The 27,780-nt window shown below is 44.5% G+C and overlaps 3 protein-coding genes across 5 annotated transcripts in view; 1 reads left to right on the top strand and 2 right to left on the bottom strand.

Annotated features, from left to right (window-relative positions):
* mtus1b (microtubule associated tumor suppressor 1b) overlaps positions 1-4,986 on the bottom strand; it is an 83,305-nt gene extending 78,319 nt beyond the window's left edge. Inside the window, exon 1 of the mRNA XM_055893490.1 lies at positions 4,783-4,986. The gene's annotated coding sequence lies outside the window, so the exon portion shown is untranslated. The remainder of the gene's footprint in view (positions 1-4,782) is intronic.
* Positions 4,987-6,430: 1,444 nt separating this feature from the next.
* LOC129830781 (myotubularin-related protein 7-like) lies at positions 6,431-18,774 on the top strand. Of its 3 annotated transcripts, none has more exons than XM_055893501.1 (14): positions 6,431-7,117; positions 7,764-7,886; positions 8,942-9,104; positions 11,771-11,928; positions 13,090-13,218; positions 13,532-13,666; positions 14,121-14,253; positions 14,439-14,548; positions 14,655-14,780; positions 15,021-15,070; positions 15,604-15,804; positions 16,044-16,178; positions 16,425-16,591; positions 16,924-17,041. In XM_055893501.1, exons 1-14 carry the CDS (start codon positions 7,091-7,093, stop codon positions 16,956-16,958), a joined length of 1,692 nt encoding a protein of 563 aa, XP_055749476.1. In that variant the 5' UTR covers positions 6,431-7,090; the 3' UTR covers positions 16,959-17,041. The 3 variants fall into 3 exon arrangements, with proteins under 3 accessions (XP_055749476.1, XP_055749475.1, XP_055749477.1); XM_055893500.1 differs by having other exon boundaries at positions 6,432-7,117; positions 16,425-16,551; positions 16,924-18,774; XM_055893502.1 differs by lacking the exons at positions 6,431-7,117; positions 8,942-9,104 and having other exon boundaries at positions 7,802-7,886; positions 16,425-16,551; positions 16,924-18,774.
* A 141-nt stretch (positions 18,775-18,915) lies between these two features.
* On the bottom strand, positions 18,916-27,135 carry LOC129830782 (vacuolar protein sorting-associated protein 37A-like). The gene is made up of 12 exons (XM_055893503.1): positions 26,662-27,135; positions 26,099-26,173; positions 25,669-25,786; positions 25,329-25,429; positions 24,831-25,032; positions 24,338-24,408; positions 22,198-22,325; positions 21,210-21,268; positions 20,709-20,777; positions 20,047-20,190; positions 19,514-19,631; positions 18,916-19,277 (listed from the first exon to the last, which is right to left on the bottom strand). Exons 1-11 carry the CDS (start codon positions 26,769-26,771, stop codon positions 19,551-19,553), a joined length of 1,158 nt encoding a protein of 385 aa, XP_055749478.1. The 5' UTR covers positions 26,772-27,135; the 3' UTR covers positions 18,916-19,277; positions 19,514-19,550.
* Positions 27,136-27,780: the final 645 nt, after the last annotated feature.

Raw genomic sequence — 27,780 nt, forward strand, 5'->3', positions numbered from 1 at the left:
CCGGGGCCTCCCACTGGGTGCACACGGGTGTGCTTGGGTCTCCTCCATCACTAGAGGACTGCGCCTCACTGCTTGGCCAGGTACACCTCCATGTTGTGGAGGTCTACCTGAGTCATCCTGTCAGTCTTGTCTCAAAGATTAAGCCGTGCAAGTCTTAGTACACACAGCCGGTCAAGTGAAACGTCAAATGGGTCATTAAATCAGTTACGGTTCCTTTGCTCAAACGTTACTTGGATGACTGCAGCAGTTATAGAGCTAATAAATGTCAACGGGTGCTGACCTTTGGGGATGCATGCATTTATTCAGACCCATGCAGGGTACTCTCGGGCACCACAAACGCTTTTGGTGACTCTATAACTTCGACTGGTGACGTCTACTTTGAATGTCTGCCCTATCAACGGTACTTTCTGTGCCTACCATGGTGATAGGGAATCTGGGTTAGATTCCAGGGAGGGAGCCTAAGAAACAGCTACCACATCCAGGGAAGGAAGCGGGCGGGCAAATTACCCACTCCGACTCGGGGAGGTAGTGACGAAACAATAACAATACAGGACTCGAGGCCCTTCAGTTGGAATGAGTACATTTTAAATTCTTTAATGACCATTACTTATGTGTAGAAGTTCCATTTCACAGTAGTCAGAAAACTTCTGAAAGTGTCATTAATTACGTTTTAATGGTAAAATTTGACTTCCTGTTGTGTATTGTCCTATGGGGTGACATAATGTCCTATGGGGTGACATAATGTCCTATGGGGTGACATAATGTCCTATGGGGTGACATAATGTCCTATGGGGTGACATAATGTCCTATGGGGTGACATAATGTCCTATGGGGTGACATAATGTCCTATGGGGTGACATAATGTCCTATGGGGTGACATAATGTCCTATGGGGTGACATAATGTCCTACGGGGTGACATAATATCCTACGGGGTGACATAATATCCTACGGGGTGACATAATATCCTACGGGGTGACATAATATCCTACGGGGTGACATAATATCCTACGGGGTGACATAATATCCTACGGGGTGACATAATATCCTACGGGGTGACATAATATCCTACGGGGTGACATAATATCCTACGGGGTGACATAATGTCCTACGGGGTGGCATAATGTCCTACGGGGTGGCATAATGTCCTACGGGGTGGCATAATGTCCTACGGGGTGACATAATGTCCTACGGGGTGACATAATGTCCTATGGGGTGACATAATGTCCTATGGGGTGACATAATGTCCTATGGAGTGAAGCCAACAAATAAGGGAAAAAAGTTGTTGTCTTGAACAAAATGTAAAAATTATTGTTAAGCATGAGGCATGCTTGTTCACTGAACCATAAACAATTCATGGACCTGCACCTGTGGAGCGGTCGTTAAGACACTACCAGCTTACAGACGGTAGGCAATTAAGGTCACAGTTAAACAACTTAAGAGGTCTTTCTACTGACTCTGAAAAACACCAAAAGAAAGATGCCCAGGGTACCTGCTCATCTGTGTGAACGTGCCTTAGGCATGCTGCAAGGAGGTATGAGGACTGCGGATGTGGCCATGACAATAAATTGCAATATCCGTACTGTGAGACGCCTAAGACAGCGCTACAGGGAGACAGGTCGGACAGCTGATCGTCCTCGCAGTGGCAGACCATTATAACAACACCTGCACAGGATCGGTACATCTGAACATCACACATGCGGGACAGGTACAGGATGGTAACAACAACTGCCCGAGTTACACCAGGAACACACAATCCCTCCATCAGTGCTCAGACTGTCTGCTATAGGCTGAGAGAGGCTGGACTGAGGGCTTGTAGGCCTGTTGTAAGGCAGGTCCTCACCAGACATCACCGGCAACAACGTCACCTATGGGCATAAACCCACCGTCGCTGGACCAGACAGGACTGGCAAAAAGTGCTCTTCACTGACGAGTCGCGGTTTTGTCTCGGGATCGATTTGGAGGTGGAGGGTCCGTCATGGCCTGGGACGGTGTGTCACAGCATCATCGGACTGAGCTTGTTGTCAATGAAGACATCCTCCTCCCTCATGTGGTACCCTTCCTGTAGGCTCATCCTGACATGACCCTCCAGCATGACAATGCCACCAGCCACACTGTCCTGTGCGTGATTTCCTGCAAGACAGGAATGTCAGTGTTCTGCCATGGCCAGCGAAGAGCCCAGATCTCAATCCCATTGAGCACGTCTGGGACCTGTTGGATCGAAGGGTGAGGGCTAGGGCCATTCCCCCCCAAAAATGTCAGGGAAATTACAGGTGCCTTGGTGGATGAGTGGGGTAACATCTCACAGCAAGAACTGGCAAATCTGGTGCAGTCCCTGAGGAGGAGATGCACTGCAGTACATAATGCAGCTTGTGGCCACACCAGATACTGACTGTTACTTTTGATTGTGACCCCCCCTTTGTTCAGGGACACATTATTAAATTTCTGTTAGTCACGCGTCTGTGGAACTTCTTCAGTTTATGTCTCAGTTGCTGAATCTTGTTATGTTCATACAAATATTTACACATGTTAAGTTTGCTGAAAATAAACGCAGTTGACAGTGAGAGGATGTTTTTTTTTTTTGCAGATTTCTTTTAAATTTTAATTACTTTAATTTTAGAAAAAAAATATTTTTCCACTTTCGTTTGGACAATTGGCAACTACCCATATATACAGAGTATCCCCCTCTCGTCCCCTTTCACTCAGGTAATCAAACAGAAGGCTTATTCATCACAGACAGCCTGCCCTTTCTCCACTGCAGTGAGAGAGCGAGAGAGTATTTAGTTTAACCTCCAGGTTTAAACTATAGTTTCCCCTACAGTCCCAAGAGGAGACATTGCCGCAGTGGCAGCCAAGAGCTCTACCCCACACACACTTCCTCTTCCTCCCAGTCCAAGCCATCGGTGTAATGCGATGGCATGGACATTATGTCATGATGTAATTCTTGTCTCAACAGCCCAGAAGCTGATGGCATTATGGCAGGAATGCCCAGTCATGACAAACTGACCATGTATTGGCCCTGGGATAAGCCCAGGCTTGGCATAACACACCTTCTACATCAATGCACAAATGTATTCACTGCCAAAGGAAGGGTACTGACTGCACATAGTGAATGTTAGAAGGTTGACTGTACATAGAAGCAGGTTAGAAGGTTCAATGTCAACATAGAGCTTTGAATACCCTGGCTCCAAACACTAATCTACATCAAGCTGGACAGGCGTCCTGTCCAGAGCATGTACATCAAGCTACCTCCTGCTACTGAAACAGGAGCTGGACAAGCGTCCTGTCCAGAGGGTGTACTTTTACATCAAGCTGCCTCATGCTACTGAAACAGGAGCTGGACTAGCGTCCTGTCCAGAGGGTGTACTTTTACATCAAGCTGCCTCAAGCTACTGAAACAGGAGCTGGACTAGCGTCCTGTCCAGAGGGTGTACTTTTACATCAAGCTGCCTCAAGCTACTGAAACAGGAGCTGGACTAGCGTCCTGTCCAGAGGGTGTACTTTTACATCAAGCTGCCTCATGCTACTGAAACAGGAGCTGGACTAGCGTCCTGTCCAGAGGGTGTACTTGTACATCAAGCTGCCTCATGCTACTGAAACAGGAGCTGGACTAGCGTCCTGTCCAGAGGGTGTACCTGTACATCAAGCTGCCTCATGCTACTGAAACAGGAGCTGGACTAGCGTCCTGTCCAGAGGGTGTACCTGTACATCAAGCTGCCTCATGCTACTGAAATAGGAGCTGGACTAGCGTCCTGTCCAGAGGGTGTACTTTTACATCAAGCTGCCTCATGCTACTGAAACAGGAGCTGGACTAGCGTCCTGTCCAGAGGGTGTACTTGTACATCAAGCTGCCTCATGCTACTGAAACAGGAGCTGGACTAGCGTCCTGTCCTGAGGGTGTACCTGTACATCAAGCTGCCTCATGCTACTGAAACAGGAGGAGATCGGCCTGAGGGGCTGGAGCCTTTCTGGCTCAGACAAGGCTTACTTATACAAGGCTTACTTATACAAGGCTTACTTAATTACTTTTGTATACTGTAAGTCAATAATCTATTCATTGCCACCCTCCAGCATATTGTATTGTAGATCTCCTGACAGGCGTAGATTATCTAAGGCTATAGTAGGATAATCTTTCCAGATTTAGTGTTTAACTTAAAACCATTATGCTCTTGACATTTCACTGTTAAGTTAGGTGAGTGTTTGACATCTTGTGATCAAATAGTGGGGCATGGAATCACTTTAATACTTTCATTCACTAATGATGACAAAAGGGATAGCACCAAAGGGTGTAGACTGCTGAACAGGGGTGTAGAACTAGACAGAGGACAAGCAGCTACACACACACACACACACACACACACACACACACACACACACACACACACACACACACACACACACACACACACACACGACAACTGGGTTACTAGTGCACATTTTTAGCAAAACACATTCAATGCTGTATTTTTATTGAGCAAGTTTACTTAACCCAACCCATATCTGTTTCTACTCAGCTCTTTAGGACAATGGGCTGCCACACAGCCTCAGACTGAACTGTCGGCTACATACACAGTGGCTCCAAGAAAGTGGCTCCTTTTCAAGACAAGCCGTGATAGATAGACTTTAACCAAGTTACACAGTAATATACACACATTAGCCCATGAACATTTCTATTAGTTTGGCACTGAAAACAAAACATTTCCTAACATTTGTTAGCAAATAACAAGAGTTTTGTTTACAACTGAACGCTACAACAGCACGTTAGTCAAAAGGGCAACACTTACCAGACTCCACAACAAGACAGAGGCCAGAGAAATGCCAAAATCATGCAATCCGTTCTCTGCACTATTCACCTGTGCAGACTATGGCGTCATTGTAACCTTTTTAACCTTCGCGAAATTCAGATAAAAACGCAGGATTATATAGATTAATTGGTGACGTCCTACAGTCAAAGGAAAAAGTTGATAAAAACCGGGCATATTGAACTGAAAAGTTGGTGTAGCAGCCTCTTATGGTAGTGGTATGCGGTATGCTATGCTGCAGGCAGAGATCATTTCTCAATCTCGGCTGCCATCTAGTGGGCAAATACAGTCCGTGTCAAATCAGCGCCATTGGGTCAGAATACAGTATATAGTTGACTGGATTACAGATAATACCCCATCAAAATAAAAAGGTGAAATAAGAGAAATGTTGAACTATTATATTGGAGAATTATCTTTGAATTGCAATTGAAGGGTTAAAGGCTTATCCATCATACAAAAATGTATATTTCATGGATCTAACCGTTGGATAAATTGTGCATCTTTATCCGATTCTTGGAATACGTAGAAATGCTCTCTAGTCATTGGCACACATTCTTATCTTGTCATACTTATATAATCATACAACTTCCCCAATTCCTCTAAAATTCCAACCGATCACAGGCTAAAATTGCATAATAGGCTGTAGTTCCATGTAATAACTTTGTTTCTGAGCAGGTTTACATTACAATAACATTTTATGTAACACATACTGTGGGTGGGCTCCAGGCATAAGCGACATAAACGGTAGGGCCCCCGGCCGCTAGTGCCCCCCTCCGACAAAAACAAATAAACAATAATTAGGAACTCAATTTACTGTTGAGTTAGAACAGTGGAATACACAAAGTGGTAGTTCTAAATCTGGTTGTGCCGCAGCAGTTTTTCTCCTGTTAAGTCGGTCATTGAAAGTCCCGAGTGGCGCAGCGGTTCTCAGTGCGAGCAGCGTCACCACATATCCTGGTTTGATTCCAGGCTGTATCACAACCGGCCGTGATTGGGAGTCCCATAGGGCGGCGCACAATTGGCCCAGCGTCGTCCGGGTTTGGCCGGGGTAGGCCGTCATTGTAAATAAGAATGTGTTCTTAACTAACTTGCCTAGTTACATAAAGGTATAAAAAAAACTGACAGTCACTCAAATTAGCCATGTCAGCGAACAATTTTTATATTGGTAAATTAGTCTAGTCAGCTATCTGAATTTGTGGTACTCATGGCCGACTCTGGGTGTGACTTCATCCACTTCCACATGAAAGCATGTGTTTCTCCCACAAAGTCCGAAAGCACGTAAACAATCAACCTTATAGCAGAAGCAGGTCATGGCCAAACACACATGTACACATATACACACACAGACAGGCTAATATTTGGATAACCTAACTATAAAGATTAAATAGGCTAAACGGCAAAATACATTGATACATTTCACATTTAAATTGGGCCATTCGTCTCAAAAAGTAAATGTATTCTTTAGATTACTTTTATTTAAAAAAATAATAATAATCGCCCTGGGATATGAGCTGATCCCCTTCCGAAGTTTACATTTAAAATTGTTAGGGTAAGGGTAGGATTTAGGGTAGGAACGTCCCAAAGATTTCGTACAGCACTGCCTGAGTTCCACCGGCTCATCGCTTAGTGATGTGCGCAGGCGCCGTTTTGGAAGTAATGGCCGTGTTCGAGAGGATTAAAATCGCAATGTATCATGGGTAAATTTTTACTGAATGATCTACAATTAGTGGTGAGTCGTTATTTGTGATGAAACGTGATTTGTAGATAAGTCAATCGGCAGTCGCTTTCAGTCATTTTGATGCTCTCGAACACGGCCAATACTTGCCAATAAGATCCGTGTTGTTGGGTTTCCACTAGATAGCACAGCCACACAGTTATATCGTATAAATGTATGAAAACAAAAATGAGCATTTTGGTCTTCATTCAAGGTTAGGTTTAGGCATAAAGTTAACAGCGTGGTTAAAGTTACGGTTAAGGTCAAGTTTAAAATCACATTTTAAGAAGAGAAATTGTAGAAATGGGCGGGGTTTAGGACTTTGTGGCTGGGGTAACTAGTGACGACTGTGTTGTCATAATCACCCACCCGAGTGGCTGCAGGGTGATTCTCCTATTGTACAGAATAGGATAGGGGGAACCATGGCGTACTTGCGAGGCGCCCCATCTAATATCCAACGCACAGACAATATGAATTGTGCGCGATTTTTGTGCTGAACCAAGATCCTCTATTTTTAAAACACAAAACCAGGACCTCGGATTATTTCTACGCGCACCATTTTGATCGAAGCGGTCCATGATGGAGCACATCCGAACGCCAAAGGTAAGCCAACCCTATATTTTAATTTCCATCCTATTCTTTGAGTATAGTTAGTCCTATTCCTAAATGAAACCGCATTTCAGTTGCTTCTTCTAAAGATGTGACAACGTTGCTGATTCGTGCCATCCCCTTTCCCATGTATCCAACGGCCCGTATATTCAGGGTTCCTGAAGATATAACAATTATATTCTCCGCAATGTATTTTCCTGGTTAAACTGTTACAAAAATGAACACTCAAAAACATAGCTCATATGATGGCATGCCTGTAAATCTTTACATTCGAATTTGCACAATCCGTTTCATTCTTGTCCTGGCTTCTTGATGTTTATTCTAGTCTGCCGCGGGAATTTCCCCACTGTGGATTCTAGTATAAAGGCAATAGGCCTCAATAAGGACACATTGTTACAGAATCCTGCGGTAGGTTACTTCAATGAAACAGTTCTAACATTCCAGAATGTCAGACATTCATATCTACAACGACAACATGTGTAAACATTGAGTTCTATAATAACCTTGTTTTTATGAGAAGATATGCCTCCACCAAGACAGTCAGTCACACACTTCAGTACATTATAGCCTATAGATATGATTACATTCCGTTTTGACCCCATTTATACTCGTGTGTGTTTTTGTGTCTGTGGCCCTATAGGTGGAGAATGTCCGCCTGATTGACCGTACGGCCCCTAGGAAAGCCACGGTGGGGACGCTATACCTCTCTGCCACACACACCATCTTCGTGGAGAACAACCCAGAGACACGCAGAGAGACTTGGGTAGGAGCTAGGAAGTGATACCAGTTGTTTCGACAGACCCCATTCTGACACGAGACCTATCACAAGTCGTCTGGCCTGACACTGTTCTGACACAACCCCCCTATCTACCCTGTGTGTGGCTTCCTTCCTGCCTTCTCAGGAAGATAGTATTGATTTGCTCCGGCACTTTGGAGACTCGCCTCAAGTCAATGGACCACATCCAATACATTTCCTCTTTAATGGATATCTCCTTCATACACATGTGAGATTTGTCGGTGTATTTAGGCCTACTGAAGTGAACAGGAGTGGAACCCTTTTCTCAGGGCCGGATTCCCGAACAGGCACAGATGGTGGGGGCCCCCCTGGAGGTCGTGGGCCCCCAGATAGCATATGATAGCAACATTTGTAGAATTACAGGAAATCAGCTTCAAAATCTTCTAAATTGTCTCTCAGCCTCATGAAAAAAATTGGAGAATAGCAGGAAATTAGCTTTAAAACTAAAAAACAAATTCTCAGCCTCATGGCATAATGTGAACAAGAGCATGATGAGCTATAAAATAGCACATTTTCTTCCCAGCCCCATGCCAACAAAGTGTAGAAATGCAGGAAATTTGCTTTAAAACTGCAACATGTTCTCTTATCCTCATAAAAACTATAGTTTAGTAAAAATGTAATTTGTCAGTTATTAAATGCATTTCTTATCATAACACCCAACTAATACTTATGTAATAATGTCTGCTGTCCATTATTGACAGACGACTGCTGCGGTTGAGTAATCTGAATGAAAATTTTAAAAAACAACAACAAAAAACTTGCCTACCCTTCCACTTCCAGAATTTTTATATTTTCAACTTAGCAATAGATGCCACTGTGACAGCCGGCCCCCTTCCCATTGGCCCTAACCCTTCGATATTTACAGATCTGAGGGATATGGATAGGTATCAGCAGTATAGTGGTAGAGCTTCCACCATATTGCCATCCCCTTACAGATCTGCAAACGTCAAAGGGTTAGTTGTTGCCGAGGGGAAGGGAGCGAATTGGGACCGTCTGTGAGAGTTCTCGGTTGTCGTTGACAGGTGCTCCACAGCATGGTGGCCAGTGTGGAGCGGCCGCCAACCACCCCTTCAGGAAGCCACCTGGTCGTCCACACTAAGAACTTCCAGGTGGTTCAGCTGCTCATCCCCCAGGAGAGGGACGCCATGGATGTCCAGGCCTCGCTCGCACGCCTCTCTCGCCCAGGTGAGAGAGACTATCACCTTTCAGAGCCCATTCACCTGGGTCCTGCTCAGTAGGGAGAACACTCTTTGAATTGGAATGGAACAAGGAGGTACTGCCAGGAGCATACCACCTGGCCACTGCTGGCTTGCCTCTGAAGTTAAGCAGGGTTGGTCCTGGATGGGAGACCAGATGCTGCTAGAAGTGGTATTGGAGGGCCAGTAGGAGGCACTTTTTCCTCTGGTAAAAAAGAAATAAATATATATACAGTGCATTTGGAAAAGTATTCAGACCCCTTGACTTTCTCCACAGTTTGTTACGTTACAGCCTTATTCTAAAATGGATTCAATTATTTTTTCCCTCATCAATCTACACACAATACCCCACAATGACAAAGCGGAAACAGGCTGTGGTAAATACAATTGATTGGACATGATTTCGAAAAGCACACACCTGTCTATATAAGGTCCCACAGTTGACAGTGCATGTCAGAGCAAAACCACGCCATGCGGTCTGGGGAAGGTTACCAAAAAGAACACAATGGTCTCCATCATTCTAAAAATGGAAGAAGTTTGGAACCACCAAGACTCTTCCTAAAGCTGGCCACCCGGCCAAACTGAGCAATCAGGGGAGAAGGGCCTTGGTCAGGTAGGTGAACAAGAACCCTATGGTCACTTTGACAGAGCTCTAGAGTTACTCTGTGGAGATAGAAGGACAACCATCTCTGCAGCACTCCACCAATCAGACCTTAACGGTAGAGTGGCCAGACAGAAGTCACTTCTCAGTAAAAGGCATATGACAGCCTGCTTGGAGTTTGCCAAAAGGCACCTAAATACTCTTAGACCATGATAAACAAGATTCTTTGGCCTGAATGCCAAGCGTCAAGTCTGGAGAAAACCTGGCACCATCCCTACGACGAAGCATGGTGGTGGCAGCATCATGCTGTGGGGATGTTTTTCAGCGGCAGGGACTGGAAGACAGGTCAGGATTGAGGGAATGATGAACAGAACAAAGTACAGAGATCCTTGATGAAAACCTTCTCCAGAGCGCTCAGGACCTCAGACTGGGCTGAAGGTTCACCTTCCAACAGGACACTAAGCACAAAGCCAAAACAATGCAGGAGTGGCTTCGGAACAAGTCTGTAAATATCCTTGAGTGGCCCAGCCAGAGCCCGGACTTGAACCCGATCAAACATCTCGAGAGAGACCTGAAAATAGCCGTGCAGCGACGCTCCCCATCTAACCTGACAAATCTTGAGAGGATTTGCAGTGAAGAATGGGAGAAACTCCCCAAATAGAGTTGTGCCAAGCTTGTAGCGTCATACCCAAGAAGACTCGAGGCTGTAATCGCTGCCAAAGGTGCTTCAACAAAGTACTGAGTAAATGGTCTGAATACTTATGTTAATGTGATATTTCCGTTTTTTTTGTGTGTTTTTTATACATATGCAAACATTTCTAAAAACCTGTTTTTGCTTTGTCATTATGGATTATTTTGGGTAGATTAATGAGGGAAAAAACAATTTAATGAATTTTAGAATAAAGCTGTAACGTAACAAAATATGGAAAAAGTCAAGGGGTCTGAATACTTTTCGAATGCACTGTATATATAAAAAACATATTTTATCCCAATGCCCCAGGGACATTGCCCTGTTTATGGTGTCGTCTTTCGGATGGGACGTTAAAGGGAGTCCTTACTCTATGGTCACTAAAGATCCCATGACACTTATCGTACGAACTGAAAGGTTCCAAGATCGAATCCCTGAGTTGACAAGGTAAAAATCTGTCGTTCTGCCCCGGAACAACCCACTGTTCCTAGGCTGTCATTGAACACAAGAATTTGTTCTTAACTGACTTGCCTCATTACATAAATACCATCATGGCCACCTAATCATTCCCAGCTTCCAATTGTCTCATTCATCCCCTGTAATTATCCCCCAGGTCGATGCTGTTCTTCTGTCAACTTACCTGGTAAAATTGAAAAAAACATACTACCTGAATTGTTGTTTTAACAGCAGAGGGTGTAGATTGGTACATAAGAGTGCAGCGGTCAGGATGCTCTTGGATCAGTTTGCCCTGCTGATCACGACCCTGGGCTTTGTGTGTTCAGGAGGGTGTACTGTACGTTTTCAGGGTTAGGTTCACCTCTCAAAGGTTATGGGCATAAGGGGAGTTGGACCAGTGGCCCAGTAACAGCAGTAACAGCTGTTTGTTGTCTATATCTGCGGTACTGCAAGAAACCCTGTCCCCAGTGGGATAGTAACGTTGATGAAATGGGTTTCTGTCCTGTTTGAATGACTCACTTGTTCAATGGATGCCGATGGCAGTGACCTGTTTCTGTGACTTCAGTTAAACTGTACTGAAACAGTCAAGGCTGCCAATACATTTATTGTGTAGCGGTTAAATGAATCTGAATCATTTGTTGTGTAGCGGTTAAATGAATCTGAATCATTTGTTGTGTAGTGGTTAAATGAATCTGAATCATTTATCGTGTAGTGGTTAAATGAATCTGAATCGTTTATTGTGCAGTGGTTAAATGAATATGAATCATAGTATGATCCTTTGATAGTCTGCTGTATTGTTTCTCTGTTGTCCACAAGAGATTTACTGTGAGCTCTACTGCTTGTCCTTCCATACGATCCCAACATGATTAATGATCAAATATGATCATTTGTTTCTATCTGTTTTGCCCAGAGAAATATAGCGAGCTCTACTGCTTGTCAATCAATCCCAATGCCAACAAGGAGGAGCGGGAGGAGTCCTGGAGTTTCCTAGACCTGCAGGCGGACTACAGACGCATGGGCGTGCCCAACAACCTCTGGGTCAGCACGCCAGCCAACAGCGAGTACAGGGTTAGTAGTATTACAGTCCTCTTCTGATTTTAACCACTATAGTCCTAATCAGATAGTGAGTACAGGGTTAGTACAGTCCTCTGTTGATTTTTCTGGTTTTGATAGAGTATTGAGTTATAGTCCTGATCTGATGTTGAGTACTGGGTTTGTTCAGTCTGGGTCTGATATTGACTATTGGGTTAGTAGCAGGGGTTGAAACTGAAATAATTTTCCAATTGTTTCGTTCTGAACAGAATAAAAAATAAAAAAAAAGTTTCATTCCACTGTTCCGGCCAGCAAAATAAAGTTCTGAACCGGTTCCAAGCCAAATAAAGAAGCAGTTTATATCGTTCCTTTGTGTTCCTTTTTTAACCTGTGAAAACAACAGTTTTTAACAGTTAGCTCATAAAATTACTTCGCCAATCAGTGTGGATAGAGCAGGCAAGCTAGTTGTTTACATGCATGATGGACAGACAAGTGTAGCCTATGGCGCAACATGCGACTGAAATTGTGCGGGTGGGGAGAGAGCGAGAGGATTGAGGAGGCTTGAAGCGAAGTTATGACATGCATTTTCTGAATTATCCACAGAATTATACCTAGGAGCAGCTTCTATGGAGGAACTTTGAATGTCCTTTGAGCTAGCTTGCTAACACGCTTGTGTGTGCAGAGTGGCCCAAGAATTATAAACACATCTTACTATGTTGTAGTTAATAAATCCAACGTGACATGTTATAACTAACCCTAAATTATCAGCATTGAAAAGGTTCATCCATTCTTCTCTAGCCAATGAAAAATCTCTCTCCCATTCTTCTGAATCAAGCTTGTAACGTCTGTACAGTAGCCTGTGCTTCGTAGAGGGGAGTTAGCCAAACAAGCACACGCACAGGCAAATATTTTCAGTTTGCAGGTAGACACTGGACTACGTTTGAGTGACAGAGTAAGGGCTTTGCATAGGCGTTTTGTTGTGGGACTAGAAAGAAGAGAAAAAAATGCCTGGAAACGTAAAAGAACGTTATTAACCGGTTCTGTTCCGGAACAGTTGGGTTCATTTTTTTTTTTCTAGGTTTCATTTCTGTTCCTTGACATTTTTTGCTCTTTTCCGGTTTTCTGTTCTGTGAACCGGTTCCAACCACTGGTTAGTAGTATAGTCCTCCTCTAAATACTTTCTCTCTCTGTCTGCAGGTGTGTGATACGTACCCATCAGAGCTGTTTGTGCCAAAGTCGGCCACACCTCCAGTCATCGTGGGGAGCTCTAAGTTCCGGAGCCGAGGGCGTTTACCCGTCCTGACGTACTTCCACCAGGATACCCTAGTGAGTGGATGGGGAATACTATCTGGGTCAATGGTGTGGGTTGACTCTGGAGAACAGTTGTTTTATGTTTGTTTAATTTAGGTGATTCGTCCATGTTTAATTCTTATGCCTGAACCAGTCATGGGTCTGAATATTGTGTTTTCTGTTTAAAAATTTCAAATGACTTTCATGACTGTTTAAATGTGGGCTTTTGCTTGGCTTGCCAAGACACACGCAGGATACTAGCACTGTATGAGTAGTGTTAAACACCACCTCTTGCTCTGAGCTGGATGTCATCACCAGTCACTTCAGCGTCTGACCCCTTCTCTCCCAGGCTGCTATCTGCCGCTGTAGTCAGCCCCTGTCCGGCTTCAGCGCTCGCTCCCAGGAGGATGAACAAATGCTGGAGGCCATCATGAAGTCCAACCCGAGCAGCGACTACATCTATGTGGTGGACACCAGGCCAAAGGTCAGAGGTCACCATAGATAGACCCTGGGGTCAGGAAGTGTCGATATACTGTAAGGTCAATGGGGGGTAATGGTACATGAATGGCATTTCGTTTTCTTTGAAGCCTCCTTGAATTGGGCGGACATCTGATCCATCCACCCTCCACATGCTGGCTCTCAGACTGTAGTCTCTCTCCAGGCTTTGTCGATTTAAAGCTGAATATCAATGGGCGGCAGGTAGCCTAGCGGTCAAGAGCGTTGGGCCAGTAACCGAAAGGCCGCTGGTGCAAATTTCAGAGCCAACTAGGTGAAAAATCTGTCGATATGCCCTTGAGCGAGACACTTAACCCTAATGGCTCCTGTAAGTCGCTCTGGATAAGAGCGTCTGTTAAAAGACTAAAATGTAACATGTAATGATGTCGTCAACAGTACGTATTTGACTGTATTGTGATATAATGATTATCATCTCTCTCCAGTTGAATGCGATGGCCAACCGGGCGGCTGGAAAAGGCTATGAGAACGAGGACCACTACACCAACATCAAACTGCAGTTCATCGGCATCGAGAACATCCACGTGATGAGGAACAGCCAGCAGAAGATCATTGACGGTAATGAGTTCCTCTTTCTCTTCCAACCACGGCCAACATTCTACTGAACGTCAGTCAGTATTCCTACTCAGTTCATGCACATAGTTGTCAGGTTCATGCATTCCTTTGGGTTGGCTTGTGAATGTCCCACATTGTGTGTGTGTATGCATGACTGACTGCCCTCTCTTCCTGTGTTGACCCTATAGTGGGTGAACTCAAGACTCCCTCCATGGGCGACTTCCTGTTGGGGCTGGAGAGCTCCGGTTGGCTGAAGCACATCAAAGCCGTGCTGGACGCAGGCGTCTTCATCGCCAAGGTGATACACACTGGGCAGGGCGCACGAGCACACACACGCACACACACACACACAATGGGTATCAATTTCAATAATGTCATACTGTGATGTGTGTGTGTGTGTGTAGGCGGTTGCGGAGGAGGGTATCAGTGTGGTGGTCCACTGTTCGGACGGTTGGGACAGGACGGCCCAGGCCTGCTCTGTAGCCAGTGTTCTCCTGGAGCCTTACTACAGGACTATGAAGGGACTCATGGTAAGGCTTTAGCTTCCGTTCATCACACACTATCTACAGTCTAAATCAGGGCACATACAGACTCTCTTCTACTGTGATCCAATCCAGAGATATATTTAGCACACGTGAGGCCAGTTGTCTGGACCGTGGCGTCTCCATGAAGTATGTGCTTTAGTCCAGGACTAGACATCATCTTGGTCTGGGAAACTGGCCCGTCGGGTGCAAGAAAGACTGACTTAATCTCTTCTTCCTGTCTTTTAGCTGCTAATCGAGAGGGACTGGGTGTCGTTCGGTCACAAGTTTTCACACAGGTCAGTCCGTCCCACATGTTTGTCTAAAAACCCAACTCCTAATCACTACCGGTGGCTCGCACATGTGACTGAGCAATACCTCACGAGGCTCTCTGTCTCTGCGATACCTCGGTTGTTCCCATAGCAATATTCTCGACATACTGTCAAGTTGAGGAACAGGGATAGTGAGGATTCCTCCATACACGATCAGTCAGTCACCTGCGTGAACCTTTCTAATTAGTTATTAGAAAGTAGCATTGAGTCGATACGAAACACTTCCCTCACAGTTCTTTAAATCTGCTTAAAAGGGGCAATCAGCAGTGGCGAAAATAGAAGCTTGTTTTACTCCAACGTTTGTAGTTAAAGAAAATGTAAACAAACACTATTAAGCCTCAACTATAATTTTGTTCTTTTGGACGGTCAATCCTTGCATCCATAGCTCTGTCTATGAATTTGAGGGGCAGGGAGACCGCTTCGTTATTGTTTCTACTGCTGATTGACACTTTAAACTCCTTATAAAAGTGTTTTAAGCCGCAGGCTTTCCTTCTCTGCAGGTACAACCATCTGGAAGGTGATTCTAAGGAGGTGTCCCCAGTGATAGACCAGTTCCTGGAGTGTGTGTGGCAGCTGTCAGAGCAGTTCCCCTGTGCCTTTGAGTTCAACGAGCGCTTCCTGGTCCAGCTGCACAGACACGTCTACTCCTGCCAGTACGGCAACTTCCTGGGCAACAGCCAGAAGGAGAGGAGGGACATGGGGTGAGACTGAGGGCGCCAATGTGACAGAGGTAGTTCAGTGAACCGTGCTTGTGTTACACGAATAACCTTGCCTGAGGCGTGAATACTTGTGTTAGCTCAGCGGGCTAACAACCTTGTGGTTCATAAGGCCGCTACAATCCCATTTCATGCAGGTCTCTGCCTTTCTTACAGCAAGCTCTTCTGTACTGTAACCCCTCTCATGTATCACATCTGGTGTGGTTTTCTCCAACGTTGGCCAGGTTGCGTGAGAGGACTCACTCCCTGTGGCACCAGCTGTGGAAGGACAGGGCACAGTACGCCAACCCCTTGTACAGGGCTGACCACACCCAGACTCAGGGGATGCTACGGCCAAACACCACCCCCTACTGCTTCAAGTGAGTTACTGCACCCTCTCAGTAGACTCACTGGGAAAACAAGAGTGAAAAAGCTAGAAGGTCTGGGACACTGAATGGTTTTTATTGACTTTGTGTCTTTGGGTACATCTGAGACGAAGGGTTGTGGGTTAAAATCCTAAAATCCATCAGATGGTAGCCTGTTGTAGAAAGCACTTTACTTTATAGTACAGTTTAGATCCAGAGGGTTTGTTCAATAGTTGTAGTACGGTGTATCTTGTCTCCAAGGATGTGGAAGGGCATGTATAACCGCGTGGAGAAGAGCGCGCCCCCACGCCAGACGCCCACTGACTTACTGACAGCTGTCAGGGAGGAGACTCAGCAGCTGGAGGAGGAGCTGACCAATCACCAGGAGGTAGCACCGGGAGGGACGGCCAACCCGGGCACCAAACAAGGCATACAGACACGCTCGCGTAACGCTCCCAATGAACGCTGCCCTTTAAGGCCAATTTAAGTTTAGCAATGTATTATTATCATTATGAATTACTATTAACTAGTTTATGCTGTTTTAACAACTATATTGTTGGGTTTTTACAGGGGAGGGGGCAAACACCAAGTCAAAGATAAGTTGAAGAAAATGTGTCTCAGAGGGGCGTTCAACAGGAGGGTTTCCGTTACATGTACAGTAGTCTGCTAGTAGTCTATAGACATAGTGATTCATTCATATTCTATCCCAGACTTACTGGTAACACTTGTCTTTTCATTTTTTCATCTGTCCATCTTCCAGAGGATTGCAGCCCTGACGAAGGGGGATCAAACTAAGGGTAATGCGGATCAGAAGACCAACAAAGTGTGTGAGGAAGAATGCAGGCCAGGTGGGCTGGCTCCTCCCACTGGAGATGGCCCCTTCACTAGCCCCCCTCAGGACTATTTTCCCTCCCAGGGGGGGCCCCCGGGCCCAGCTATGACCCTGCTCTTGGGGCCCTCCAAGGGCCCTGGCCCCGACGACCTCTCCTCGGCTTGCAGCGACATGGAATCAGGCGTGGCCGACCTCAGCAGCCCCGACGACAGTAAGGACCCCGACGAGGCCGTCTACTGCACGGCCTGAGCAAAAATGGCGATCAATGAGGGGCTTGTCGGAGGGGGGGTTGCCTTGACAATTGAATATCACAGAGGTCTCTGTTTTGAGACGGGGCCAATTGGACTGGATTTGACTTGTGATCCTTTTGTTCTGTTTTGTGTGTAGTTAGTATCTGAGCACAACGTGAGCACCTGCCGGGTATTGTGGTAACACTGGGTAGCTGTAGTGGATGTTTGAACCCCATACTAGTGTAAAATGTGAACAAAAATATTCCAGGACCAAACGTTTACAGCAAAGGCAAAATACTGGTGTGTGCAATATTTTGTCTTAAGCTATTAGGTTGAGTTACAATGTACTGTACAACATTTTAAAACAGAAAAAAACAATGTACATTTGTTTGTACTTTCCTTCAGACCAATGCATTACATTGGTTGCACCAAGTAGGACTACCCCTCCGAAATCTATTTGTCCATTCTGAAGTCTGAACAAGCATATAGGCTACAATGTTTCCCAGTGGTATATCATGGTTGTGATCAGGAGGCAAAAAAACCTTCAGGAAACTATTGACCGTTTCACCTCGTTCTGCACTTATGAACACGACCCAGATAACATGGCACATGTTCTTGGAACATTTATCACCACCCAATCTAGTTATGTTTACTGTCTCGTTCCAATAACCTGCCTTCACACAAATGAAGAACCACTGCACTTCTCAACTAGCCTGGATGAACAGAAATGTCTGCGTTGCCATGACTAGGCTTTTATTTGCTCTTGAAGTGAAAGTTGCTGCTTATTAGTAATGAAGAGACGTACTCTTTCCTTTGGAAAGCCCATTGAACGGCGGTAACCTTTTCAGATGGTTATTCCCACTGCTGTGTATACGAGTGCATTCACTAGCGCTGAAGTATGAACACTTAGGACACATTAGAAATGTTTCAACACCAGAGCACCACTTAGAATGCATGGCCAACACAGTGGTTCAATCTGAGTGGGATGTGGGTGGGGATTTTGGAACTCAAATCTCTTTGTGATAGGTAGCATTAGTTAGCCTGTGTGCCATTCTGTTTCTGTCCTCTTGCCTACAGACGGGTTAGTTGACAACAGCACGAAAAGATGTGTGTGCGCTTCAAAGGGGCAGAAAGCCGTGTTATGGTTCTGGATGGCCAGATCACAAACTGCCATGTGGGGGATCCTAGGTGGCTCGTTTCATCTTGTTCTTGAGACCATGTCTTGTTTTGATCTATGCTAATATGGCTAACATTTGCTAGCTAACCAACAACTAACAATCTATTTGAGAGACAAGTACTCATTGTGGAACTTTGTTTTCAATAAACATTGGAGACTAAATATAGTTTACATGTTGTCAACAATCTAAGCCAACCACGTCCGTTTTGCCCCATAGTTGCACACGCGTCGGTTTTGTTGCTAAACAACCAACCCGTATGAGGAATTGTCATGGCTACATCCAATGGATATCCTTTCCACTGTCCTGTTTAGTGTTCACTGTATATGTTGTTGTAAATGACCTGAAATAAACTATTCACTGTCAAAGGGAAATTACATGTGATGTGCTGGTTTAAAGCGCGTTCTTTTACAGAACGGAATAGTGTACATGAGGTTGTGAACATGACTGTGCATTTCAGTCACACTGGTCAGATGTTAATGTTGGGAAAAAAATTCAGGAATTCTTAGTAAACAAATGTTCTGAATGGTTTATTAACCTAAAGAAATTAAATAACATAGTACAAGGTGTCTTTGATTATAATAAAGCCTATTATTAACATTATTTAAATACAGTATCCGTTGTAGTTGGGTGTCCGGCAGCGTTAGCAAACTCATCGTCCAAATTCAAGTAGGTACGTATGTATGAGACAAGTCCCAAACCATCATCATCACTGGAAACTGTATACTGAAATTAGTTCAAAAGCCTAGTTCAGGATTACAATTCATACCACAATAGTTGCTTCTTAGCCTCTCAACACCAAGATGTGCTTCTCGTCTCTTTAGGGTTGTGTTGCTGGTAGATAAAACTCCATACTTGAGAAGAGAAGAAATGCAGCCTATGATCAAGTAAGACAAAAATGGAACATTGTTAAACCCATCATTGATCTCAAGTATAGTCAGTCCTTACATCCATAGCTACATCTATGCATTTGAGAGGTTACACTTCTCCAGCTGTTTACCAAAAAAAGCTTTGTAGTTGTTTGAATCTCAGATTGCCCCTTTAAGGTCAGATTCCATAAACCCTTTCGTACAGTATGTACTTCCTCCAACAGAGTAGCGTTAGTGTGTTTACCTTTTATAAACATGTGTGAGGGGGAAGGGGACGGGGCTCAGTGGCTGCTGGGGAACTGTCCGTGTGTGTTGATGGACTGTTGCAGCTTCTCCTCTTTGGCCCTTCTGCTGTGGCAGAGCTGTACAGCGAGAACACACACACACACACACAAGTCCAAATATGAAATCAAACATTGACTACTGTGTAACAGACAGTATTTACATAGAATCCCATTTCCTGGTTGTTGACTTGTTGCAGTACACCTTGTTCATATTACCACAGAGATGTTTATACAGACTCTCCATACACAACAGCTCAATGCTTCCCGGCTCTCTTTTCGTGGACTATGTCATGATCCTTCTCTTCTAACTCTGCTAGTTCAGTTACTGGTGAAAGACAGACATATCCATCCCCACACTATAGAATGCTTATACCGTTTTGACAACAAAGACGTGTTGAAAAATACATCTGCGGTTGAATTCTGCAGTGTGCTGGTATCAATCTTTCATGACTTTCTGTCAGCTTGTTGACTTGACTTTGACAGTTCAGTTTACCGTCCTCTTCTCCATGAAGTTGGCCAGGAAGTCGTCGATGTCCGTCTTGCCCTCCAGGAAGCTCTCGGCCGTCTCCTCTGACTCCTCCTCCGCCTGGTGGGCTGCCACCTTCAGACGAGCCTGCAGGGCACTCAGGCTGCAGCTCTGGAGAACAACACAAGTTCATAGGACGACACTTAAAAAAACTACGTTATTTGGTTTTCAAACCTCAAAATGGACTCAAACGTCAAGCCAAATCCACACCCCACAACATCAGCTGTGTTGTGAATAATCTATATGTTTCAACCCCAAAAACATGGACAAGATGAGCAGCGAATAAAACAACTCATGGACTGGGTCGTGGACTAGGTCATGGACTGGGTCGTGGACTAGGTCATGGACTGGGTCGTGGACTAGGTCATGGACTGGGTCGTGGACTAGGTCATGGACTGGGTCGTGGACTAGGTCATGGACTGGGTCGTGGACTAGGTCATGGACTGGGTCGTGGACTAGGTCATGGACTGGGTCGTGGACTAGGTCATGGACTGGGTCGTGGACTAGGTCATGGACTGGGTCGTGGACTAGGTCATGGACTGGGTCGTGGACTTGTCAATATTGATCTACTTTTGAGGTTTGAAAACATCTGATCATCACGTGTGTGTTTAGTGCAGGGAACACCTCACCTCACTGATGTCATGCTGTCTCTGCATCTTGGTCTCAAAGGCCGATTTGTTCTGGGTTAGCTGCTCGTACTGTCAACACAACAAGTAAGAACAACTAGCGTTCACAACACAATATACCGTCTATAGCAGTAGGACTGATCCCGAACAACATTTCAACTTGGCTCAATGGTACAAGGTGGTATCAGCTATAACGTTAGTAACAAACTGACAGTTGTCATGAGACATTCATACAGGTAGAGTGTGATTGCTAACGTATATTGACAGACAGACCTTCTGCATTCATTAGCCAGTGAGAGTGTATTATTCAACGACAGGTAGCCTAGTGGTTAGAGCATTGGGCCAGTAACCAAAAGGTTGCTAGATTGAATCCCCGAGCTGACAAGGTAAACATATGACGTTCTGCCCCTGAACAAGGCAGTTAAACCCACTGTTCCCTGTTAGGCCGTCATTGTAAATGAGAATTTGTCCTTAACTGACTTAAAAAAAAATACAAATTCTCACCTTGAACAGCATTTCTTGTCTTGTCCCCTCCAGCTGAGGTTCCAGCTGCAGGTTCTTCTCTGGGAGAGAGATGACCAAGACATGTCAGTGTGTGTCCCAGGGCAGCAGTGAACTCAGCTTCAACACTTCCCCACTTTCTAGCACACACTCATTTCACTACCTGCCCACATGAACTGACTGAGGATCTGTGTAACCATAGCGATTACGAGCTTGACACCAAAAGTGTCTCTCTGGGGACAGTTTGAGCATTTGGGCTCTCTGGGGAGAGTTAGTGATTTTGGGCTCTCTGGGGAGAGTTAGTGATTTTGGGCTCTCTGAGGAGAGTTAGTGATTTTGGGCTCTCTGGGGAGAGTTAGTGATTTTGGGCTCTCTGGGGAGAGTTAGTGATTTTGGGCTCTCTGGGGAGAGTTAGTGATTTTGGGCTCTCTGGGGAGAGTTAGTGATTTTGGGCTCTCTGGGGAGAGTTAGTCATTTTGGGCTCTCTGGGGAGAGTTAGTCATTTTGGGCTCTCTGGGGAGAGTTAGTCATTTTGGGCTCTCTGGGGAGAGTTTGTCATTTTGGGCTCTCTGGGGAGAGTTTGTCATTTTGGGCTCTCTGGGGAGAGTTTGTCATTTTGGGCTCTCTGGGGAGAGTTTGTGATTTTGGGCTCTCTGGGGAGAGTTTGTGATTTTGGGCTCTCTGGGGAGAGTTTGTGATTTTGGGCTTTCTGGGATAGTAGCGCTTCATCTCCTTACTGAGTCAGATGAACTCATAGATAAAAAATGTTAAGTCTCTGTGTGCAGTTTGAAGGGAGTTGTAGGTCGTTTCTGGAGCCGTTGCTAACTCGCGTTAGCATGACTGGAAGCTCATAATAACCATGGTCCTTGCTCTAGCATTTGTTTGTGTGTACATGGTGGGTCACAAGAAAACACTAAAGGCTTTGGCTATACAGTGTCACCCACTGCCCAGTCAAGTTTAGCAAACACCACTAGTGTGTAGGGAGACTCACTGGCCATGTCCACGATGCTGTTGACCAGCTCCTCCTTGTCAGTGGTGACCTGTTTGAGCTGGGGCAGACACACAAACAACTCCAGCAGCACGTCCTCCTGCTCACTCATGTCCTTCAGCTGGGACACACTGGGGACAATACACACACAGTCAGTCAGTCAGTCAGAGAGGGATATGGTGGGACAGATGGATGAAATCATACCTTGAAGGCAGAACCCAGTGTGTCAGAGTGAGCAATGAGCTGTCGCCCACTCTCAGCTATGATGTGGGCGTGCCGCAAGGGTCAATACTGGGGCCCCTCCTGTTCAGCCTGTACATTAATGATCTGCCTTCTGTCTGTACTGGGTCTGAAGTTCAAATGTATGCAGATGATACAGTGATATATGTGCATGCAAAGAGCAAACAACAAGCTGCACAAGAACTCACTACTGTAATGGTCCAGGTTACAAAGCGGCTCAGTGACTCATGTTTGCATCTCAATATGAAGAAAAAAAAAAAGTCTGCATGTTCCTCACAAAGAGGACAACTGATGCTGCTGAGCCAGATGTCTGTGTCAGGGGAAAAGCTCCACGTGGTATCCGATTTTAAGTACCTTGGAATCATACTTGATTCCAACCTCTTATAAAAAGTAGGTGAACAAGGTAACTCAAATAACGAAATTCAACTAAGCTAATTTGCGATTCATGCAAAATTGTTTAACTACAGAGGTAGAAAAACTGTACTTCAAATCTATGATACTCCCCCACTTAACATACTGCTTAACTAGTTGGGCCCAAGCTTGCTGTACAACATTAAAACCCATTCAGTCTGTCTACAAACAGGCTCTCAAAGTGCTTGATAGGAAGCCCAATAGCCATCATCACTGTTACATCCTCAAAAAGCATGAGCTCCTGAGTTGGGAAAATCTTGTGCAATAAACTGATGCATGTCTTGTATTCAAGATCCTAAATGGCCTGGCTCCTCCACTCAGGACTTTGTTAAACATAAAACCCAAACCCATGGCAGCAGATCCACAAGGTCTGCCATGAGAGGTGACTGTATAGTTCCCTTAAGGAAAAGCACCTTTAGTCAATCTGCTTTCTCTGTGAGAGCTTCCCATGTCTGGAACATACTGCAATCAGACACAAACAACTGCATCACCTATCACATCTTCACAAAAAAAACATGAAGACATGGCTAAAGGTCAATCAGATTTGAACATAATCCCTATCTTTGTATTGCCTCTTTCCATGTTGTCTGTAGCTTGTGTGGTGTGGAAACACTGTTGCTTTTACATATTTTGTTTAGTTGCTTTCTGTGTTATGTTTCTCTGTCTGCGTGCTACGTGTTGCTTGTTCTATGTTTCTCTGTCTGCGTGCTACGTGTTGCTTGTTCTATGTTTCTCTGTCTGCTTGCTACGTGTTGCTTGTTCTATGTTTCTCTGTCTGCGTGCTACGTGTTGCTTGTTAATATGTTGCTCTGTCTGCGTGCTACATGTTGCTTGTTCTATCAGTGCTCTGTCTGCCTGTTGCTTGTTATATGTTGCTCTTTCTGCCTGCTACGTGTTGCTTGTCCTATGTTGCTCTGCATGTGCTTACTGCTCATTGTTTGTCTGTATTGATATTGTCATTGTTTTTAATAACCTGCCCAGAGACTGCGGTTGAAAATTAGCCGGCTGGCTAAACTGGCACTTGTAAAAATACAAATAAATAACTCAAACACGGGAGAGGAAAACGCTAATATGTAGGTTGATGTGGGATTAAGTGATGGGAACCCAAACATGAAGGTTCAGAATTGGAATACAATATAACTTTATTGTCCAAACAAGATGGAATATCCCTGATTATCATTGGCTGTCAATTATTTACATGCCTATCCGTGAAAGCTGGTGGGACGAGGTATAGGAGGACGGGCTCATTGAAATGGCTGGAATGGAATACATGGAACAAAGTCAAATATGTGGTTTCCATATGTTTGATACCATTCCAGCCATTACAATGAGCCTGTCCTCCTATAGCTCCTCCCACCAGTCTCCACTGAAACCTATATACATATCATTATATCTAAACGTTTATTTGAGTCGTGTCCTCATACGTTACATTTGGACTCAGCGGCCCAAAAAGTGGGCGACGTATTAAACTCCAGTGGCAGAATGCACATACCTCATTTCAGACAGCTCAGGAAATGTTTCAGGAATCTCAGGCATCTTGTACATGTGGCCGTTCAACCCAGCCTGTTGCAGACAGAGTGATATCACGTCTTATGTAGCTAACCAACACATAAAACAAGTAGCTAAGCACTTGACCATCACAGCAGTACTCCAGTACAGAAGCTCTAGTCCGCAGGTGACTGACAGGCCTCAGTGCCTGGCAACAGTTGTTAGGGTATTGTGTGCTTAGGGCTGGTGGTGGTGAGGTGTTTTGAAAATAAAGTATAATAATATAATAGATGCCCCCAATGATTCTAACTAGAAGAACAGGTCAGTATGTGGCTATTAGTCTGTCCTGATGAAACATTGCTACATTAAACCTCTTGGGGCGTCTAAACTCCATGCCAAGTAGTCTCCTTAACTTATACATTTAGGTATTATGTCGGTATTAGCCAGATATCTACTGGGTAAACTACACTTCAATGAACCTGTGGTAGTGCGTTTACCTGGGAGTCTGCGGTGGGTACAGGGAGAGGCAGGTCGGTGATGAGGCCGTAGACAGGGGCTGCTGCCCAGGGAGGGCAGTGACCGTGAGCTCCCTCTACACCCGCGTGGGGCATGGGAGGAGGGGTGGGGCCCACGGGGCACAGCCCGTAGTGGAAGCTCTGTGTGGGGTAGGGAGGCATTCCCGACGGCTTGTACATGTTACTGCACCACAGAGAGAGATGGCAGGGAGGAAAGATGGGAGAAACAGAAAGCTGATGAGACTGGGTTCCCTTTCTGAAGAAACTGTACTCAGGTAAATGACACTAGTCACTGAGCTAGTCTTTCTGCCTCCTTGTATCCTTCACTGTAAAGCTATGGCAGTTATTATGGCCGTCTCATGTGACTTTTTACACCTTTTGATCGTCCTTTCATTGCATATTACATGCAACCCAAATAATTTGCCTTCAACGGCCAACAAAATTACATGATGACATGTTATGTGTGTGTGTGGTACTGACTAAGGGAAGCCGGTGGGGCCAGACGTCAGGACCGGTGGACTCTTCCAGAACTCATCCAGGAGACTCTGGATGACTTTGCCCAGATCTGAGTGCATTCCAAACTGAGAACAAATTAACATAGGCCTGTTAGCTTCATGACAAGCACATGAATACCAGATATTTGCCTCCATGTCAACACCTGCCCTTATACAGACAATGAACTAGTACCGAAACAAGTATAAATACCTAGAGAAAAACATAAAATGGTTACCATTCAGATCACCACAGATTTTGCTACCCTTGTCTCTTGTATTGTTGACGTAGACCTAAATAACATCAGATCTAGTTGAGAAGTACTTACATTGGTAATGAGGGGGCTGGTAACCATGGTGCCATTGTTGCTGTCTACCAGGTGATGTCCTACTGGAGGGTACACACTGACTACTGGTTTCTCCTGGGGAAACTGAGGCGGAAGCAAGCTGCAGAGGATGAGAAAGAGAAGAGGGAGATAGGGGGGAGAAAGGTAGAGAGAGAGGTCATTGAAAGTGATAGTAGCCTATGAGTTCTGAGGGTTTGAGTCCTATTGATCCTGCAAGAAATAATCAACAAGTCAGACATAGCCAGGTAAATGTAAGATTAACCTAGCTCTACTGTAAACCAATGGCAGGATGAGCTATTGGGGTTTACATACATGTTGACACTGATAGGACAACATGCTCATTTGTTGATGCTAAAACGTAAACATGTATGCATCTGTTAATGCTAACTCTGTAAACGTGCAGCTCACTCACATGTTGACGCTGATGGTTGAGTTGTTGACTGTGAAAGGGATTCTGTACTCCACATCTTTCTGGATCTCTGCTAAGCTGTAGGAGAAGAAAACCGAAACGTATAACGTTAGATACAAACCAGTTTATCCACCTTACACACAATACTTTGAAAGGTGCCAACACGTCAATCCAAAACGTATTTAGCTAGCTAGAATATTGAAAAAGATAGTGACATACACGTTATACATTAGACATATTGTTCATATTAGTTACATAACGTTACAATTATGTCACCTATAAAGTTAGGCTGAATATCTAGAAGAGAGCTGAGAGGCATCTCTCTCTAATGTTACTTGTAAACAATACATAATACTTTAATCTGACCTAGTCCCATCAACTGTCGGTGTTGCGATGAGGGGGAATAACGTCAGCTAGCTAGCTAGACATCGCACGATACACACTAATTACACCTTGTGACAACGCTTTAAATAGTAGCAAATACTTTAGCTAGATATCAAGGCTGACAAGCCACGGATTAGCCATAACTAGCTAGTTAGCATTGCTAGTACGTGATGTTGATTTACCTGGAGTGGGCAGCTTTGAGAGACTCGATCTGCCGTTGTCTTTGTTGCTGCAAGCTATTTAGGGGTGGGAGAGGTCCGGAACCCTTGGATAAGGGGAAAAGCCAGTTCATCCTATTCTGGCTGGGCACGAGCTTGAACTTAATGACTAGCTAGCTAATGAATTACTAAATCACTATCCAGCCTCAACAAGAACAGACGAGACAGACAAGGGAAGGAGAAAACCCCGTCGAGATGTAGCCAATGTTCGCTAACCTGTACCTTCTAGCTACTTGCACAGCGATAACTCGGGTTGGCATATTTTAGATGGTCGTAAAAAATAACTATTCAGTTTCTCCGCTTGAAGCATTTATCCAAAATTGGCACTGTCATTCTTGGTAAGCTTAGTAGCTACCGAGCACACAAACGGATAATAGGAAGACAACAACCCTCGTTGTGTACGAGCATGATTAAGTAGTTTGCGTACTACCTCACTGTACACAAAGAAAACAGGAAGGTAAATTGACAAGTATTTTTGTGAAAAAAAGTAACTATACATGAGACATATGTTTAAAAGGAAGAACATTATTTATGCAAATGTAACATAATTGTAATGTTTTTTTTTACATTCTCCGCATCTGGAGTTGAGAGGTCAATGCGCATACTTCAGTGACGTCACCGTATGTTTTACAGTTTGTACCACAGCATTCCTATGGTTTCTACTGTCACTACAAAGAACATCGATTGGGCAATGGGGGAAAAAATACTCTAGAAGATTTAAGAACTGCACCTCTAATTAAGTTAACATTACTTTATCATGACCTAGTGAAAGAATACATTGCATGTGTTCACTCTTATATAAGCCTAATGATAAAGTAAATACTATGATAACAGCCGGCACATAAACGTTATTATGCCACCTACTATTGACATTACATATAATCTATACACACTGGATTTTATCAGTGTTCTTGTTTTATTTACACAGAAGGTAGAGTTCTGACTGTATTAAAATCACATATCTCCTATACAACGTCATAGCAAGGCTGACAACAAGAACATTAAACAGTATTGAAACTGTTACTGTGATAAACCATGTATTAACCTGAACTAGAGGACATGATTCATACATGTTAATATTGA

The sequence above is a fragment of the Salvelinus fontinalis genome, chromosome 32, assembly GCF_029448725.1.
Source record: "Salvelinus fontinalis isolate EN_2023a chromosome 32, ASM2944872v1, whole genome shotgun sequence".
Taxonomy (NCBI): domain Eukaryota; kingdom Metazoa; phylum Chordata; class Actinopteri; order Salmoniformes; family Salmonidae; genus Salvelinus; species Salvelinus fontinalis.